We start from the raw sequence: 17207 nt of genomic DNA on the forward strand, positions 1-17207 counted from the left end.
CTTCCTCCAAGCCATTACCCGACTCTCTATGGGTTATTTATCTTGTGTGTATTGATTGCTTGAAGCTTTTTATATCACCTGTGCTTAAACACATCCTCCACTATCCATCCCTCCTGAGCTTCTAGAACTGTCTGTGGACCCAGTAAAGGGGGGGGGGGTGGCACGCCACGGCCAGGAGAATCCAGCTTCTGGGATCTTTGGAATGTTTTAATAAGGTATCCAGCAAACTCCCCCACATTCCTCTTGTGGGCTTTTGGGGGGGAAGTGACGCTCCCTGGTCCAGCTACCACATCAGGAGGACAGAAAGACGGGGCGGGGGAGGGGGAAGAGTCCCAAGAAAAAGAAAAGGTAGGGGCTGGGAAGGTGGCTTGGTGGTAGAGCGCTCGCCTAGCATGCATGAAGCCCTGGGTTCGATTCCTCAGCAACACGTACACAGTAAAAGCCAGAAGTGGCGCTGTGGCTCAAGTGGTAGAGTGCTAACCTTGAGCAAAAGAAGCTCAGGGACAGCGCCCAGGCCCTGAGTTCAAGCCCCAGGACTGGCAAAAAAGAAGAGGAGGAGGAGGAGATAGGACAGGATTTTTTTTTGTTTTCAGAACTTTGCGATCGTCTATGGGATGTAATGCTTTTGTTTATGTATTGTGCCAGTCCTGGGCCTTGAACTCAGAGCCCGGGCTGTGTCCCTGTGCTATTACGCTCAAAGCTAGTGCTCTCATGCTTGAGCCGCAGCTGCACTTCCAGCTTTTTTGGTCACTAATTAGACCTCAGAGTCTCTCACACTTTCCTGCCCAGGTTGGCTTTGAACCGCGATCCTCAGATCTCAGCCTCCTGAGTAGCTAGGATGACAGGCGTGAGCCACCAACACTTGCCAATCCTGGGGCTTGAACTCAGGGCCTGGGCACTGTCCCTGAGCTTCCCCGAGCTCAAGGCTAGTGCTCTACCCCCTTGAGCCACAGCGCCACTTCTGGCTTTTTCTGTGTATGTGGCCCTGAGGAACGGAACCCAGGGCTTCATGCATGCTAGGCAAGCACTCTACCACTGAGCCACCTTCCCAGCCCTGGAGCCATTCTTCAATGAGACCTGCTGGGATCTATCATCCTCTTCCATCTACACCACGATTAGATTCAGTCAGCCCATTCTTTTTAGTCTTGATCCTCTGGTCCGGGTACAGCCAATGAAACCGCAACTGGCTCCTAACATCATCATCCATTGCAGGCTGTCCCCAAGATAGCCAGGCTGGCTGGCCTGAGAGACAAGCATTACATTGCCCTCTCCCCCTCTCACCCCTTCCCCGCTAGTCCCCAACACTGGCAGTTGGCTCAGGGAAAGCGTCAGGAGGGAGAACAAAAGTTAGCACTTGTTGCCGGCCACTGGTGCGCACACCTGTCATCCCAGCTACTCAGGAGGCTGAGATCTGAGGATCACAGTTTAAAAGCCAGCCTTGGGCAGCAAAATCCACGAGACTCTTTATCTCCAGTGGGCCACCCAAAAAGCCAGAGGTGGTGTTTTCTCAAGTGGTAGAGGGCCAGCCTTCAGCAATCTTGATTTCCTCCTCTTTGTGTGTGTGTGTGTGTGTGTGGAGGAGGAGGAGAATTTCAGCCCATTGTAGGAATACAGTCAGCTATAGGGTAGAATGTGGTAGGGAGGAGAGGGAAAGAGAGGCGTGGCTCTTCTTGGACAGTGGGAGGGGCCTGACTCAGCCATCATAGTGATTAGCCTATATAGGACACCTCTCCATCTTCACCTCCACCCCTTCAGCCGCCATCTCCAACCTCCACAACGTCCTCAGAGTGTCTCCCTGGGAGCTGAGTTAGGAGGAGATTAGCCAGGTAGGGTGGTACTCACCTGTAAGCCCAGCCCTCAGTGGCTCATGCCTGTCACCCTAGCTACCCAGGAGGCTGAGGTCTGAGGATCGAGGATCAAAGCCAGCCCAGGCAGGAAAGGCTGTGAGACTCTGATCTCCAGTGAATCACCTAAAAACCGGAAGTGGCGCTGTGGCTCAAGTGGTAGAGTGCTTACCTTGAGCTGAAGAGCTGAGGGACAGCGCCCAGGCCCAGAGTTCACACCTGTAATCCCAGCTAATCGAGAGCCAGAGATCTGAGGAGCGTGGTACCAAACCACAACCTGCACACTCTGCCTTAGCTTTTTTACTCCAGGCTGGTACCCTACCAACTTGAACCACACTTTCTAGTTCTGTTTTGTTAATTGTTGTTTGCTTGTTTGTTTTCCTGGATCCTTGGAGATCAGAGTCTCTCAGCGTTCCCTGCCCGGGCTGGCTTTGAACTGTGATCCTCAGATCTCAGTTTCCTGAGTAGCTAGAATAACAGGCGTGAGCCAGGGGTCAGGGAGCTGGCTGGTCCTTTTGTATTTAACCCTTGACTGCCTGTGGTCTATCTAGATGGTCAGCTGAATGTTGGGGGGGGGTGGTAATGGTATGAGGGGAGATGCCCCGAAGTTGCCTTTGCTGATCGTCCTGTGGAGCTAGTAATGATGCTGGTGGTGATGGTGCTGGTAGAAACGGAGATGATGATGATGGTGGTGGCTGTATCACGTGACCGTGCTGATGGTAGCCCTGCTTTGAGTTAGTAAGGCTCATGACGGTGATAATCTGGGGAGAGGGTGCTTGTGTGGCTGGTTGGATGGACGTGTTAGTAAGTGGACGTTGTACAGGTGTGTGTGTTGTGTGTGTAGGGTGTATTACCTCAGCAATCAATGTCAAAGGCCCAGGAGAATTTTAGTTAGTGTGTGTGGGGGGCGGTTCTTTATTATGTTTTGTTTTTGTCAGTCTGGGGGCTTGAACTCAGGGCTCTGTCCCGGAGCTTTTGTGCGCAAGGCCAGTGCTCTACCTCTTGGGCCACAGCGCCACTTCCGGTTGTTTATTGGAGAGAAGAGTCTCACGGATTTTCCTTGCCCAGGCTGGCTTTGAACCGTGATCCTCAGATCTCAGCCTCCTGAATAGCTAGGATGACAGGCGTGATCCATTGGCGCCCGACTAGAAGATCTGTTTTTGTTCCAGCTTTTTCCATAACCTGATGTGCATTGTGTCTCCCTGAGATCTGAGGGAACCACCCCAGACCCTAGAGAGAAGAGACAACACAGATGATCACAGACATCAGCTGTAAGCTGGAGGCTTACACCTGCAGCCCTAGCTCCCTTACTGGCCCCCCTTCGCTCCCACCCATCTCCTGCCCAGCCTACCCCCTCCCCAACCCACCTTCTTTCTTCCCTGCCTCTTGGAGCTGCTCAGCAGCCCTTTTACTGGCTGAGTGTCTATTGGAATAGGGCTGTGTTCCTCTGTGTGTGTGAGAGAGAGAAAGAGAGAGAGAGACAGAGAGAGTGAGACCTGGGGCTTGAACTCAGGGCCTGGGCATGTCCCTGAGCTTCTTTAGTTCAAGGCTAGCACTCTACCACTTGAGCCACAGTGCCACTTCTGGCTTTCTCTGTGTCTGTGGTACTGGGGAATCGAACCCAGGGCTTCATGCATGCTAGGCAAGCACTCTACCACTAAACCACGTTCCTAGCCCTTTTGTTTTTTGTTCCTTTGTGCCAGTACTGAGGGTTGAACTCAAGACCTGGCTACTTTTCTCCTTTAGCTTTTCTATGCTTGAAGGCTGGTGGTGCTCTACCATTTGAGCCATAGCCCCCACTTCTGGCTTTTTTTTTGCTGGTTAATCAGAGCTGACTAGCTTTGAACCTCGCTCCTCAGATCTCAGCCTCCTGAGGAGTTAGGATGACAGGCGTGAGCCGCCACATAACTCTTCTAGGCTGTGTTTTGTGGAGTCAGGACAGACTTTTCTAGGAGGTGTGTGGAGTCCAGATGTGCTCAGGTGGAAGAGGAGGAGGAGGAGGAGGGACATGGTCCCAGGGGATGATCGATGCAACCCTTCTTCCCTTTAGGGTGGCAGTCATGGAGCTTCTGGACTATTCTCACCCTCTGAATCCCTTCTTCCTGAGTCAGGGGACACAGGCCCAGCATTCCCGCAGCAGGGCAGTTACGTGCTCAGAAAGAGTTCCTATTCCCGGCCCCATGGTGCTCCCTTTAACATGACCCCAATGGGTCCCCGTGGGAAGGAAGGAAGTACAGTCATTCCTGGCAGAGAGATCACTAGGACCAGAGGTCTGGGCTGTGTCTTCAAAACCCAGAGTTTGCTCCTGTGAAGGAACTTCCAAGAGAACAGGAAGTTCCTATCTTTCTTTGTGTGTATGTGTGTGTCAATTGTGGGGCTTGAACTCTGGGCCTGGGTGCTGTCCCTCAGCTCTTCAGCTCAAGGCAAGCCCTCTACCACTTGAGCCACAGCACCACTTCCGGTTTTCTGGTGATTGCTTGGAGAGAAGAGTCTCACGGACTTTCCTTGCCCAGGCTGGCTTTGAACCGCGATCTTCAGATCTCAGCCTCCTGAGGTAGCTAGTTTGACAGGCGTGATCCACTGCCACTGGACTTTTCTCCCTCCCTGAAGCCCTAAGCGGGGTTGATGGAGAGGGAAGGGGGGGGAGAGGAGATTCTTACCCTTGACTGGGGAAACTTACCCAGTGGGATATTGGGCCAAGATGGAAACTGGTGACTCTTAAGGTCCTTAGAACTTGAAGACTTGAAGGAATTCAGACTTGTTACTCCTTCGCCATCTCTCACCCCATCCCCGGGACATTCCATCCATTTCAACGTTCCCCAAGGGGATGGACAGGACCAAGAATGTCCGTGGTGACGGCCTAAGGGGTTGCTGGCTAGACAGGCTTGGGACCAGCTCTTCCCCTGTTCCTTGGAGAGGAGAAGCTGAGAGCTGTCAAAGCCTCCATAAAACAGATTGCTAGCCTTTCCCCCACCCCCCCAGCAGGAGAGGAAGGAAGGGAAGGGAAGCCTTCACCAAGGAGGGATGGGTCTAGGCACCAGCGACCTCACCTACAGGGACTGCCTGTAGTCTCGGCTTTTTTGTTTTGTTTTGTCTTTTTAACATGTGTGTGTGTCTATTGGCTTGGCAGGTGGATTCAGACGATGTCTTCACCAAAGAGGAGCAGATTTTCCTGTTGCACCGTGCGCAGGCCCAGTGTGACAAGCTTCTGAAGGAAGTCCTGAGAAGGGCAGGTTAGACACAGGGCCAAGGGAGAGGAGCAGGCCAGGGTGGTGGGCCTAAGTTTAAGAAAAAAAAAAGAGGGGGGAGAGGAAGCTGGAGGTGGGGGGAGGGGGGGAGTGGTCGGTCAAGCCAGGGTGAAATCAGGCAGACTCAAAAGTGGTCCTTGGCTTAAGCCCTGAGTTCAGATCACAGCCGCTGAGACACCCCGGCCTCTTCTCAGAGTGTGTGCGTGTGCGTGTGTGTGTGTGTGTGTGTGTGTGTGAGACAGTAGGCATGCAGCTGCAGGCCACATCGATCTCCAGTGAGGGGATCCAGGACCAGTATCTTGGATGAAGGCTTTAGACCCACTCGCCTTCCCCTCTCGCCCCCCCCCAAAAAAAAAGATAGGCTGAGCCAGCTTCCTGAAGGAAGACATAGCCACAAGCCAAGACCAGAGGGCCTTTCGAACAAACCACTTGGGCAGAGGGAGCAAAGCAGAGGACTCTAGTATGGGACCCACTGGGGTTGGACAGGATGGGAGGGAGAGGTCAAGTGGAGACTCAGTGTGACTCAGTCACCTGTCATCTGTAAGACCCTTGCGATGGGACCACCCAATCCCGAAGTTCCTAAACACCCTCCCTTAGTCCGATCTTCTCCCCTGCCCTCCCCAACCCGCGCCCCTCATTGACTCCATTTCCTGGAAGAAGAGTTGGCCCCTTGGTGGCATTCATCCATCCAGGCCTTTGATTGGCTGGCTGGCTTAGCTCCACAGCCTATAGAAGACCAGACCAGAGGGGCGTGTCAAGCCCCTCCCACCCCATCCCAGATTAGTCTCCTCCCTGTTTTAAGGCTAGCACCGTGCAGGACATGGCTACTTCATGGTGCATGGATCTTGTGCATGTTTATCTGCATTTAGTCCTGAACCTGGGAAACTTCGGCCAGGGGAACAGAGGCAGGAATGCGGACACAAGGCACACACATCTCAGTGCAGATGGCCCACGCACAGAGCCTCCTGTGAGCCGGCCGGGGGAAGGGAAGGGCTGGGCTTGAGCCGTAGCTGAACACCCACAGTCAGATGAGGAGGAGAAGTTTTCTTTCATGGTTTCTTTTTTTTTCTTTTTGTCAGCCGTGGGGCTTGAACTCAAGACCTGCACGCTGTCCCTGATCTTTTTTTAAAAATGATATTATTATTGTTGTTGTTGTTGTTGTTATTGTCAGTCCTGGGGCTTGAACTCAGGGCCTGGGTGCTGTCTCTGAGCTGCTTTTGTTCAAGGCGAGCGCTCTACCACTTGAACCCCAGCACCACTTCTGGCTTTGTCTCTGAGTAATTGGAGATGAGAGTCTTCATGGATTTTTTTTTTTTTTTGCCTGGACTGGCTTTGAACCGTGATCCTTAGGTCTCAGCCTCGTAGAGGATTACAGGCGTGAGCCACCAGCACCCAGAAGCTGTCCACTCTTGGCAAACTTCACCCCTGGCTCTTGTCTTTCAGCTTCTTCACCTATACAACACACTGGCCTGAATTTATTTATTTTTATGGGGTCAAGGGGTTTGAACTCAGAGCCTGGGGATTGTCCCCTGGACTTCTTTTGTTCCAAGCTGGTGCTTTAGGACTTTAGACACAACTCCACATCCAGGCTTTTGGTTTTTAAATAGTTTATTGGAGATTAGTCTCGCAGTTTTTCCTAACCAGGCTGGCTTTGAACCATGATCCTCAGATCTCAGCCTCCTGAGTAGCTAGGATGACAAGCATGAGCCACCGGTGCCCAGCTATGATGTGGTTTTTATAGGTGGCTAAGTCCCCACCTCACGTACACCTGCTCTTTTTGCCCTGCGCCCCCTGGTGGCCAGCCCACATTGTTTGAAGAAGCCTTAGCTCATCCTACACATGCCACCGCATTGACTCCCATCTAAACCCTTGCGAGACCAGCTCCAAAGCCTGGCTATTGCTTCCCCTGACCCGCACAAATCCCTCCTGTGTTTCAAATCTCCTCACCACCTGGGTGGGTGTTAGCAACCGGGGACAGGGTCAGAAGGCAGCTCCCTGTTGAACAGAGGGGGGGGAAATGCATGAGTACCAAGATCTGTTGGTACATACCCTAGCTGACAGCCGGAACTACCTCCATTTCTCCAGCCAACATCATGGAGTCAGACAAAGGATGGACAGCTGCATCCACATCCGGGAAACCCAGGAAAGAGAAGGCTCCTGGCAGGCTCTACCCGGAGTCTAAGGAGAACAAGGAAGTGGTCCCTGGTTCCAGGCGCCGAGGTATGTGTGTGTGTGTGTGTGTGTGTGCTCACGTGGGTGTGCTCACGTGGGCTCTGGCCTACCTGTCTGTCACTACCCTATCTGGTATCATATGAGTTCCCAAGGGAACAAGAGGCCATAGCACTGGGAGGAGACAGTCCAGGGGAGACATCATGAAGAGTCAAGGACAAGCCCATGCCCGTGGCTCACCTCTGTCATCCCAGCTACTCAGGAGGCTGAGATCTGAGGATCGTGGTTCAAAGCCAGCCCAGCCAGGAACATCCGTGAGACTCTTTATCTCCAAGGAACCACCAGAAAACTGGAAATGGCACTGTGGCTCAAGTGGTAGAGCACTTGCCTTGAGCTGAAGAGCTGAGGGACAGTGCCCAGGCCCAGAGTTCAAACCCCAGGCCCAACCAAAAATAAATTACTGGAAGTAGTCTTGAACAAAAGAGCTCAGCGACAGCACCCAGGCCCTGAATTGAAGCTCCAGGACCAACAAAGAAAAGGAGGGAGGGAGGGACAGGAGAATTGGATGGACCTGAGCTATAGAAGATCCTAGCTAGGCCCTTCGAAAGAAAGAGAAAGGACGGAGATTTCCTGAGAAATATTCAGAAATCCAGAGACAGAGGCTCACGCCTGTCATCCTAGCTACTGAGGAGGCTGAGATCTGAGGATGGCAGTTCAAAGCCAGCCCAGGCAGGAAAGCCCATGAGATTCTTATGTCCAAAAAGCTACCCCCGCAAAAAAAAAAAAAAAAAGCTGGAAGTGGCCATGTGGTTTGAGTGGTAGAGTGCCTGCCTGGAGTGAAAATGCCAAATGAGAAGAGTGTGAGGCCCTGGGTTCGAGCCCACATCTCCTTTCCCCATGATCCCATGGGGTACAGTTTGTCAGAGGAGGTACGGGGGGTCGGGGGGGGACCCATACTGGCAGAGCCATGGGGGACAGACACAGTGTGACCAGGAGGAGGCAGAGGGAGGGAGGAACAGAGTTGTCTCCGTCCCCCCCCCTCTCCCCCTGTCCCCCCCCGGGGGGAGGGGGGAGGTGAGGAGAGACAAACACAGAGTGCAGGCTGTGGCCACAGGGCCGGTTAGAACCGGCCGGGTGGGCAGTGGATTCCAGATGGGCCACATCTGGGAGCATGTGGTCACCCTGGCTCCCCAGGGACCAAAGGGAATTGTGGGCCTGGCCCGGGGTGGGGCTGGGAATATGGCCCAGGACAGAGAGCCTTTCACCAAGTTGGGCGGGTCTAGCCACCAAGGCAGCCTTCCAGGGAAGCTAGAGAGAAGCCTGTGGTTGGAGACTTGCAAAGAGGGGGGGGGAGAGGAGTTGTTGGGGAGAAGAGGTGCTGGGGGGGTCTGTGAGTTAGGGGGTGGAATGTGGAAAGAAAGCTCCAGAGGCTTGGGAACCCCAACTTCCCAATGAGGAAATAGAGATGCCCGGAAGATCTCAGCTGCGCGCCTGTGGCTCACGCCTGTCATCCTAGCTATGCAGGAGGCTGAGATCTGAGGATCACAGTTCAAAGCCAGCCCGGGCAGGAATAATCCATGAGACTCTGATCTCCAAGGAACCACCAGGAAACTGGAAGTGGCACCAGGAAACTGGAAGTGGTGCTGTGGCTCAAGTGGTAGAGCGCTCGCCTTGAGCTGAAGAGCTGAGGGACAGCGCCCAGGCCCTGAGTTCAAGCCCCATGACTGACAACAACAACAACAAAAGAGAGAGATTTCTTGCCCGTTGTCCATGGTCCCTGGGGAAGGGTCCCTTGAGGACCTTCCAAGCTGAGGGAGGGTTAGTCTAAGAAAGTAGTTTTCTTGGGAGACCCCCCTGAAAGGTGGGACCAAGAGCAGAGAGAAAGGGGTCTGTCTGAGTCCCTGACAAGACCTTGTGTTGTATAATCCCAGCAAATCACCCTCTTCTTTCAATTTTTTTTTCTTTGTGAGGGTCCTGGGACTTGAACTCAGGGCCTGGGCACTGCCCCTGAGCTTCTTTTGCTCAAGGCTAGCTGGTGCTGTATCACTTGAGCCACAGCGCCACTTCCTGTTTTTTTTTTTCCTTAAGTCCTTCGTTGGAGATACAGAGGCTCACGAACTTTGCTTTTTCTGGTGGTTCATTGGAAACTTTTATTGGAGAGGCTCACAGACTTTCCTTCCCCGGGCTGGGCTTCAAACCACGATCTTCAGATCTCAGCCTCCTGAGTAGCTGGGATGGACAAATGCTCTATGCCAGAGGTTTCCAGTCCTTGCAAGCCATATATATGCACACAGGAACAAACCACCACATAGGTCGATGACACTGGGTCTGAAGCCTGGCTCTGACTCTCCCCTGCCCGCGCATGCTCTGTCTTGTCTGTGCACAGGGCGAACCTGTCTGCCTGAGTGGGACAACATCGTATGCTGGCCGCTTGGGGCCCCGGGTGAGGTGGTGGCTGTCCCCTGTCCTGACTACATTTATGACTTCAATCACAAAGGTAAGGCTGGCTGGAGGCTGGGGGGGATGGGGCAGGGAATAGAGACCCCTAGGATCCCCTGACCTGGGGAGACCAGGGTGTGTGTGTGGGGTGGAGGGGTGTTTAATAGCTCCTGATCTCTTCCCCTGCCTGCCCTGACCCCCTCCCTCCCCGCTGCACCTGCACAGGTCATGCCTACCGTCGCTGTGACCGCAATGGCAGCTGGGAGGTGGTGCCCGGGCACAACCGGACCTGGGCCAACTACAGCGAGTGCCTCAAGTTCATGACCAATGAGACGCGGGAACGGGTGCGGGTCATTCCCCAGCACCGCACCAACACCTCTGACCTGACCTTGGCTCCTGCCCCTTGACCTCTCCAGCCACCTTAACTTGGCCTCTCTTACCCTAGCACCCCCCCTCCCCCTGCACCTTGTCTCCCGCCCACCCCATCCCACCCCAGTTCTCTTGACTGTGTCTGCCTCCTGCACAGGAAGTGTTTGACCGCCTGGGCATGATCTACACCGTGGGCTACTCCATGTCCCTGGCGTCTCTCACCGTGGCCGTGCTCATCTTGGCCTACTTCAGGTGGGCGGGGCAGGGGCGGGGCAAAAGGCTTGGTGGGCGGGGCGAGAACAGGCCTTGCTCAGGGGCAGATCTGTGTCTTGTGTGATGGGTGGGGAACGAGCGCAGGCCTGGCTTCGTGGGCGGGGCAGGGGGCGGGGCCAGAGACGGCCTGGATCTGTGACTGGCTTGGTGGGCGGACCAATGGGCAGGATGCATGGCCTGACTCGGTGGGCGGGGCAGTGGGCGGGGCCAGAGACGGCCTGCAGGGGCGGATCTGTGACTGGCTTGGTGGCCAGACCAATGGGCAGGATGCATGGCCTGACTCGGTGGGCGGGGCAGTGGGCGGGGCCAGAGCGGCTTGCAGGGGCGGATCTGTGGGAATGTGTGACTGGCTTGGTGGGCGGGGAGAGCGTATGCCTGACTCAGTGGGCGGGGCAATGGGCAGGAGCAAGTGGAGGCCTGGCCGGGTAGTGGGCGGGGCCAGAGGCGGCCTGGAGGGGAGGTCTGTGATTGGCTTGGTGGGTGGGGTAATGGGCAGGCTCGGTGGGCGTGGCCGTGCGTGGGGGCGTGGTCACCGCAGGCCCCTTCCTTCTCTCCCTTTTGCTGCACCCCCCTGCTTTGGCATGTGTCTGCTTGGCTGCACCCAGCTCCCCACGCAGCCTCCACGGAGTCCCGTCCCCTCTCCCCCCCGCAGGCGGCTGCACTGCACCCGGAACTACATCCACATGCACATGTTCCTGTCGTTCATGCTGCGCGCCGCCAGCATCTTCGTGAAGGACGCCGTGCTCTACTCGGGCTTCACCCTGGACGAGGCCGAGCGCCTCACGGAGGAGGAGCTGCACCTCATCGCGCAGGTGCCCCCGCCGCCGGCGGCCGCCGCCGTGGGCTACGTGAGTGTGTGTGTCCCCCCAGGCCAGGCCAGGTCACTCCAGGCCAGGCCACGCCACGTCACGCCAGGCCAGGCCAGGCCACGCCACGCCACGCATGCCCCCGGCCCCATCTGCCCTGCCCCACACACCTGTCAGCGCCTAGCTGCTCAGGAGGCTGAGATCTGAGGATCCAAGTTTAAAGCCAGCCACCCCACCATGGGGGGGGGGGGAGTCTGTGAGGGGGGTCGGTCATGGGGCCTGAACTCTGGGCCTGGACGCTGTCCCTCAGCTCTTCAGCTCAAGGCCATCACTCTACCACTTGAGCCACAGCGCCACTTCCCGTTTTCTGAGTGGTTTATTGGAGGTCAGAGTCTCATGCCCTTCCCTGCCCCGGGCTGGCTGTGAGCCCCGATCCTCAGATCTCAGCCTCCTGAGGAGCTAGGGTGACAGGCATGAGCCCCCGGCGCCCGACCCAAAACCACTTTTTCCAGAGACCCTCCCAAGCCAGGGCCTTCTGTTCCTGCCTGAGTTCAGCACCCGTCCCCTATCCACCTGACAATCACACCACGTTCCTCCAGAGGGTCCCAGCCTGCGCCCACCCCTTCCTTGCACCCACTTGCCTCCCCCTTCCCCTACCTCCCCACCCCAGCACAATCAGAGTGTACTCCAGGATGCCCACTGACCTCCAGCTAACACCTGCTCCTCTCCTAGGCGGGCTGCCGTGTGGCCGTGACTTTCTTCCTTTACTTCCTGGCCACCAACTACTACTGGATCCTGGTGGAGGGGCTGTATTTGCACAGCCTCATCTTCATGGCCTTCTTCTCCGAGAAGAAGTATTTGTGGGGTTTCACCATCTTCGGCTGGGGTACGTAGGTTTGGTAAGGTAGAGTCCAGAGGGTGCTACCTCCTGAGGGTAAGGCACTTCAAGATCAGCCTGGAGCTGAAGTGGGGAATCTGGGACCCTCCTCCTACCCCTCCCCCATCCACTCCCCCCCCACCAGGACCTTGGGTGTACACACCAGCGTGTGTCAACTAGCAAGGGGTCGTTGCCCCAATAAGAACCATCTCAGGTACCACAGCGCAGCTGTAGTAGTTCCTCTGCAGAATGGGTGTCTGGGACTTCTACTCTCCTCCAGGGCCCACCCTCCTCCCCCCCCTCCCTCCCTCCCCCCTCCCTCCCCACGGGTTGTGGTATCCAGTTACTGATAATTGTTCATTATTGTTGGCAGCTTGAGCGCTTGGCTGGGCTCCCAGGCAGCTGGCCAGACTTCAGAGGGGGGGGTGTAGGGCTGGTGGCTGGAGCTCTCTCTGGACTCAGCACCCAGAGGCCCCCCTCAGGTCAATAGCCACGGCCTCCCCCAGGGCCCCCTTGGCACACACCCTTCGTCCTGACCTCATTATGGCATAAGCCCTTCATCTAGGGGAGGCCTGGGCGTCGTTCCAAGAACTGACAGGCTCTGAGGCTTGGAGGTGTCCCGGGGGGGGGGAGTGGGTTGGGGGGTGCGCTGGAAAACACGTGGATCAGGGAGCCAGACAGAATCTTGTGTCTCAGGACTGGCCTTGTCTCAGCCGGGCACCAGTGGTGGCTGCTTGCCTGCCGATCATCCAGGAGGCTGGAGCAGAGTCCGCGCAGAGACAGGAACGTCCTTGAGACTCTTCTGCCTTGTGTGGATGGGTGAATGAGATGCAGAAGCAGGACAGGGCAGGAGCGGAGCTCAGACTGGCGATTGGGACAGCTCAGGATGGCATATGGCTGCGATCAGACAGCTGTAGAGTTAAAGGGTCAGGGCAGCAAGGGATGACGGGATGGCGTAGACAGCCCCGCCCGAGCCAGCCTCTGCTCCCACAGGTGTACCTGCCGTGTTCGTGGCTGTGTGGGTTGGCGTCCGAGCAACTCTGGCCAACACTGGGTAAGTCCTGGCAAGCAGAGGGAGGGGCTGGGGGATCTGGAAACGGCTTTGGTTTTCCCAAGATGGCAAGGAGGTTGGTTCGCTGGTCACTAGGAGAGTTTTTAATCCAGAATCTGCCAAGAGCCCCCTCAAAGGTCCCAGGACGCTACCTCCACAAGGGCTCCGAGAGAGGCGTCTGGCCTTGGATACACAAGCCCCCGATCGTGTGTGAATGCCTTGATCTCCCATAGGTGCTGGGACCTGAGCTCTGGGCACAAGAAGTGGATCATCCAGGTGCCTATTTTGGCTTCTGTTGTGGTGAGTAGGGGTGTGTGGTTAATTGTGAATAGGCCCCTAAACAAGGATATATATGGAGGGGAGAGGCTTTCCTGGATCCTATGGAGATAGCCAGAACCCCAAAGCTCTGGGGAAATTGGGGAGTCCAAGAGGGTGATCGAGACATTCAGTGGCAAAACAGGGCCCGCAGTAGGAGCCGTCCATAGGTCCAGGCATCTTTGGCCTATCCCGTTAAAGAATTGCAGCCCTCTTCCTTCCCACAGCTCAATTTCATTCTCTTCATCAACATCATCCGGGTACTTGCCACCAAGCTACGGGAGACCAATGCCGGCCGGTGTGACACACGACAACAGTACCGGTGAGCCTCGCCCGCCACTACCAGCGTGGCCTCGTGTGTGTGTGTGTGTGTGTGTGTGTGTGCAAGGCCCTTGCTAGATCTGGGGTCAGCTAGGGTGGAAGAAATTCAGATCTTGCAAGCCAGGCATGAGTGTCTTATACCTGTCATCCTAGCTAGTCAGGAGGCCGAGATCTGAGGATCGCAGTTCAAAACCAAGCCCAGGCAGGAAAGTCTGTGAGCCTCTTATCTCCAATGAACCAATCGAAAACCAGAAGTAGAGCTGTGGCTCAAAGTGGTAGAGCACTGGCTTTATGCAAAAGAGCTCAGGAACAGCGTCCGGGCTCTGAGTTCAAGATCCACAATTGATTAAAAAACAAAGTTGGTTGCAGAAGGAGTCCAAACGATTGGCTTCAAAATAACTATAGGAGCAAGCCAGGCGCCGGTGGCTCACACCTGTCATTCTAGCTACTCAGGAGGCTGAGATCTAGAGGATCGTGGTTCAAAGCCAGCCTGGGCGGGAAAGTCCATGAGACTCTTATCTCTAAGGAACCACCAGAAAACCAGAAGTGGTGCTGTGGCTTGAGTGGGTGGTAGAGTGTTCGCCTTGAGCTAAAATGCTCAGGAACAGCGCCCAGGCCCTGAGTTCAAGTCCCAGGACCGACAATAAATAGATACATAAATAAATAATAGGAGCTTGGCTGAAACCAGTAAGTGGGGTTTGGGGGGGGGGTGAGGAGCCCATGGGGGAAGAGTTGCGCGGCAGCTGAAGGGACCAGCAGGTGCAAAGGGCCTGTGGTCCACTCTAGGACATCTCTCAGAATCAAGGAACTCCAATGAACAGTACCTCTCCCCTTGGTGGGTGGGGGGGGAGGAGGAGGAGGGCCTTGGGGGCCCTCTATAGCTTTGGAGGCAGGGGACTGTTGAAAGGGAGTAAGGGTGGCCTGACCTGCCTGCCCCACTGGCCAGGAAGCTGCTCAAATCCACGCTGGTACTCATGCCCCTCTTCGGCGTCCACTACACCGTGTTCATGGCCTTGCCGTACACCGAGGTCTCAGGAACTCTGTGGCAAATCCAGATGCACTATGAGATGCTCTTCAACTCTTTCCAGGTGTGCAATGCTGCTTGAGTCCTTGTGGGGAGGGGAGGGGGAGGGGAGGGAAGGGGGGAGGGAGGGCAGCCCTGATCCCTTTCATCTCTCTCTCTCTCTCTCTGACAGGGATTTTTTGTCGCCATCATCTATTGTTTCTGCAATGGTGAGGTAAGCCAGGGCCAGGGCTGGGAGAAGGGAGGTGCTGGGGTAATTTGGGGGTGGGGGGATTGGGGATCCTTAAGTCTTATTCTCTGCTGTTCTTCCCTTTCCGTCCCTCCTCCCTTTCTTTTCTATTCTTTTTGGGTCCTGGGACTTGAACTCAGGGCCTGGATGCTGTCCCTGAGCTTTTTGCTCAAGGCGAGCGCTCTACCACTTGAGCCACAGCGCCACTTCCGGTTTTCTGGTGGTTATTTGGAGATGAAGAGTCTCATGGACTTTCCTGCCCAGGCTGGCTTTGAACCACGATCCTCAGATCTCAGCCTCCTGAGTAGCTAGGATTTACAGGCGTGAGCCACTGGTGTCCGGCTTCCCTGTTCTTCCAGAACCTCCCCGAGGTTCAGAATGTTCTAAAAGGCCAAGAAAGAGCTTTCATTCTTTCTTCTTTTTTAAAAAAAATATGTGTTGTGGGGCTTGAACTCAGGGCCGGGGCGCTGTCCCTGAGCTCTTCAGCTCAAGGCAAGCGCTCTACCACTTTGAGCCACAGCGCCACTTCTGGTTTTCTGGTGGTTCACCTGGACTTTTCCTGTCCGGGTTGGCTTTGAACTGCGATCCTCAGATCTCATCTTCCTGAGTAGCTAGGATGACAAGCGTGAGCCACCCTAATATCCTGTGACAAAGTATCACTCTCCTCTAAACTTCAGATGAAGAGGCAGGGCCGGTCCACTTTTGGGGTGCCGTTGGAATCTGGTAGATTCTAAAGGGCGCCAGTCATCCAAACACCATGTTGAATTGTGGGATTGGATTTGGCCTGGGAATTTTCCATCTGTTTCCCCCGATTGATTCAGGGCCTTGGGTGGGTGTTCACAGATCTGGGATGGGGGTATTTCCTGCTAGGTTGTTTGTTTGTTTTTTGGGGGGGAAGCAAATGACAGAGGGATTGATGGTATACCCAGCTTCCACCTTTCTGTCTTCCCCAAGGTACAGGCTGAGATCAAGAAATCTTGGAGCCGCTGGACACTGGCATTGGACTTCAAGCGCAAAGCACGCAGCGGCAGCAGCAGCTACAGCTATGGCCCCATGGTGTCTCACACAAGCGTGACCAACGTAGGCCCCCGTGCGGGACTCAGTTTACCCCTCAGCCCCCGCCTGCTGCCTGCCGCTACCACCAACGGCCACTCCCAGTTACCTGGCCAGGCCAAACCAGGTCCCCCAGCTCTTGAGACTGAACCCACTCCGGTCACCATGACTGCTCCAAAAGACGATGGATTTCTCAACGGCTCCTGCTCAGGCCTGGATGGAGAGGCCTCGGAGCCCACGCAGACACCCCCACTGCTGCCGGAAGAGTGGGAGACCGTCATGTGACTAGGGGGGAGCTGGACGTCTAAGCTGGGTGGATGGACTCCCAGAAAGACTGGTGGTTGCCTGGCTGTCCCTTTGGGGGGGACCAGGCCAGGAGGAAACATTGGGGAGAGAAAAGAAAAAGAAAAAAAAGAAAAAAGAAAAAAAGGGAAAAGGAAGCGGCGTGTGACTTCCTGTGGTTTTACGACTGGAGAGTCACGCGAGGAGGGAGACCCTGGAGGAGTTTTGGGGAGCCATCTCAGGAGTTGGCATAGGGGCTGGTTTTGGTTTTTGTGTGGCAAATATGGGTGCCAGGTGGGGCTTGAACTCGGGGCCCTGGGTGCTGTCCCTGGGCTCTTTTATTGCTCAAGGCTAGCTAGCACCCAACTACTTGAGCCACAGCTCCACTTCCGGTTTTCTGGTGGCTCATGGGAGATAAAGAGTCGCACAGACTTTCCTGCCCAGGCTGGCTTTGAACCACGATCCTCTAGATCTCGGCCTCCTGAGTAGCCAGAATGACAGGCGTGAGCCACCAGCGCTCCGTCTCGAGCTATATAAGAACCCCACAATGGCACAGCCCGTCTTGGCCTAACGGTAAAGACTGCTCACTGACGACATACCTGCTCTGGCCAAGATGGGCATTGCTCTCGTCAAGCCTGGGAGCCAAGCCCTGGCTTTTGGGTCTTCTGTAAAAATGGGGTCTCTACGTTTACCCTTTCCCATTTTGGTTCACACAGCCTTGCTTTTTCCCTTAAGTCCAGCATCTAAGAGAACTTTTCCTTCATGGTCCTATATCCATCCATGTGGGGGGGGGAGGGAGGAGTCAGGGGTAAGAGAAGAAACTTACACAGATGTGGGAGATGAGGAGGAGACACTGACAAGAGAAAGACCTCAACAGGACAGACAGACACCTATTTCCCTTCCCAGG

At 55.4% G+C, this 17207-nt stretch overlaps 1 protein-coding gene across 1 annotated transcript; it reads left to right on the plus strand.

Moving 5' to 3' along the window:
* The first annotated feature begins 2484 nt into the window (after window positions 1-2484).
* Pth1r (parathyroid hormone 1 receptor) lies at window positions 2485-16619 on the plus strand. The gene is made up of 14 exons (XM_013030224.1): window positions 2485-2541; window positions 4975-5077; window positions 7178-7312; window positions 9648-9758; window positions 9926-10044; window positions 10227-10321; window positions 10995-11190; window positions 11881-12034; window positions 13019-13079; window positions 13310-13376; window positions 13619-13713; window positions 14659-14800; window positions 14909-14950; window positions 15920-16619. Exons 1-14 carry the CDS (start codon window positions 2485-2487, stop codon window positions 16301-16303), a joined length of 1761 nt encoding a protein of 586 aa, XP_012885678.1. The 3' UTR covers window positions 16304-16619.
* Window positions 16620-17207: the final 588 nt, after the last annotated feature.

Source organism: Dipodomys ordii, unplaced genomic scaffold (assembly GCF_000151885.1).
Source record: "Dipodomys ordii isolate 6190 unplaced genomic scaffold, Dord_2.0 Scaffold128, whole genome shotgun sequence".
Taxonomy (NCBI): domain Eukaryota; kingdom Metazoa; phylum Chordata; class Mammalia; order Rodentia; family Heteromyidae; genus Dipodomys; species Dipodomys ordii.

Excerpts from the sequence above, each read along its gene's own strand:
- Pth1r (XM_013030224.1), top strand. The coding sequence starts at position 2,485 with ATGATGCTGGTGGTGATGGTGCTGGTAGAAACGGAGATGATGATGATG. Across the intron at positions 10,322-10,994 it reads CTCATCTTGGCCTACTTCAG|GCGGCTGCACTGCACCCGGA; the intron begins GTGGGCGGGGCA and ends TCCCCCCCGCAG. Across the intron at positions 12,035-13,018 it reads TTTCACCATCTTCGGCTGGG|GTGTACCTGCCGTGTTCGTG; the intron begins GTACGTAGGTTT and ends CTGCTCCCACAG.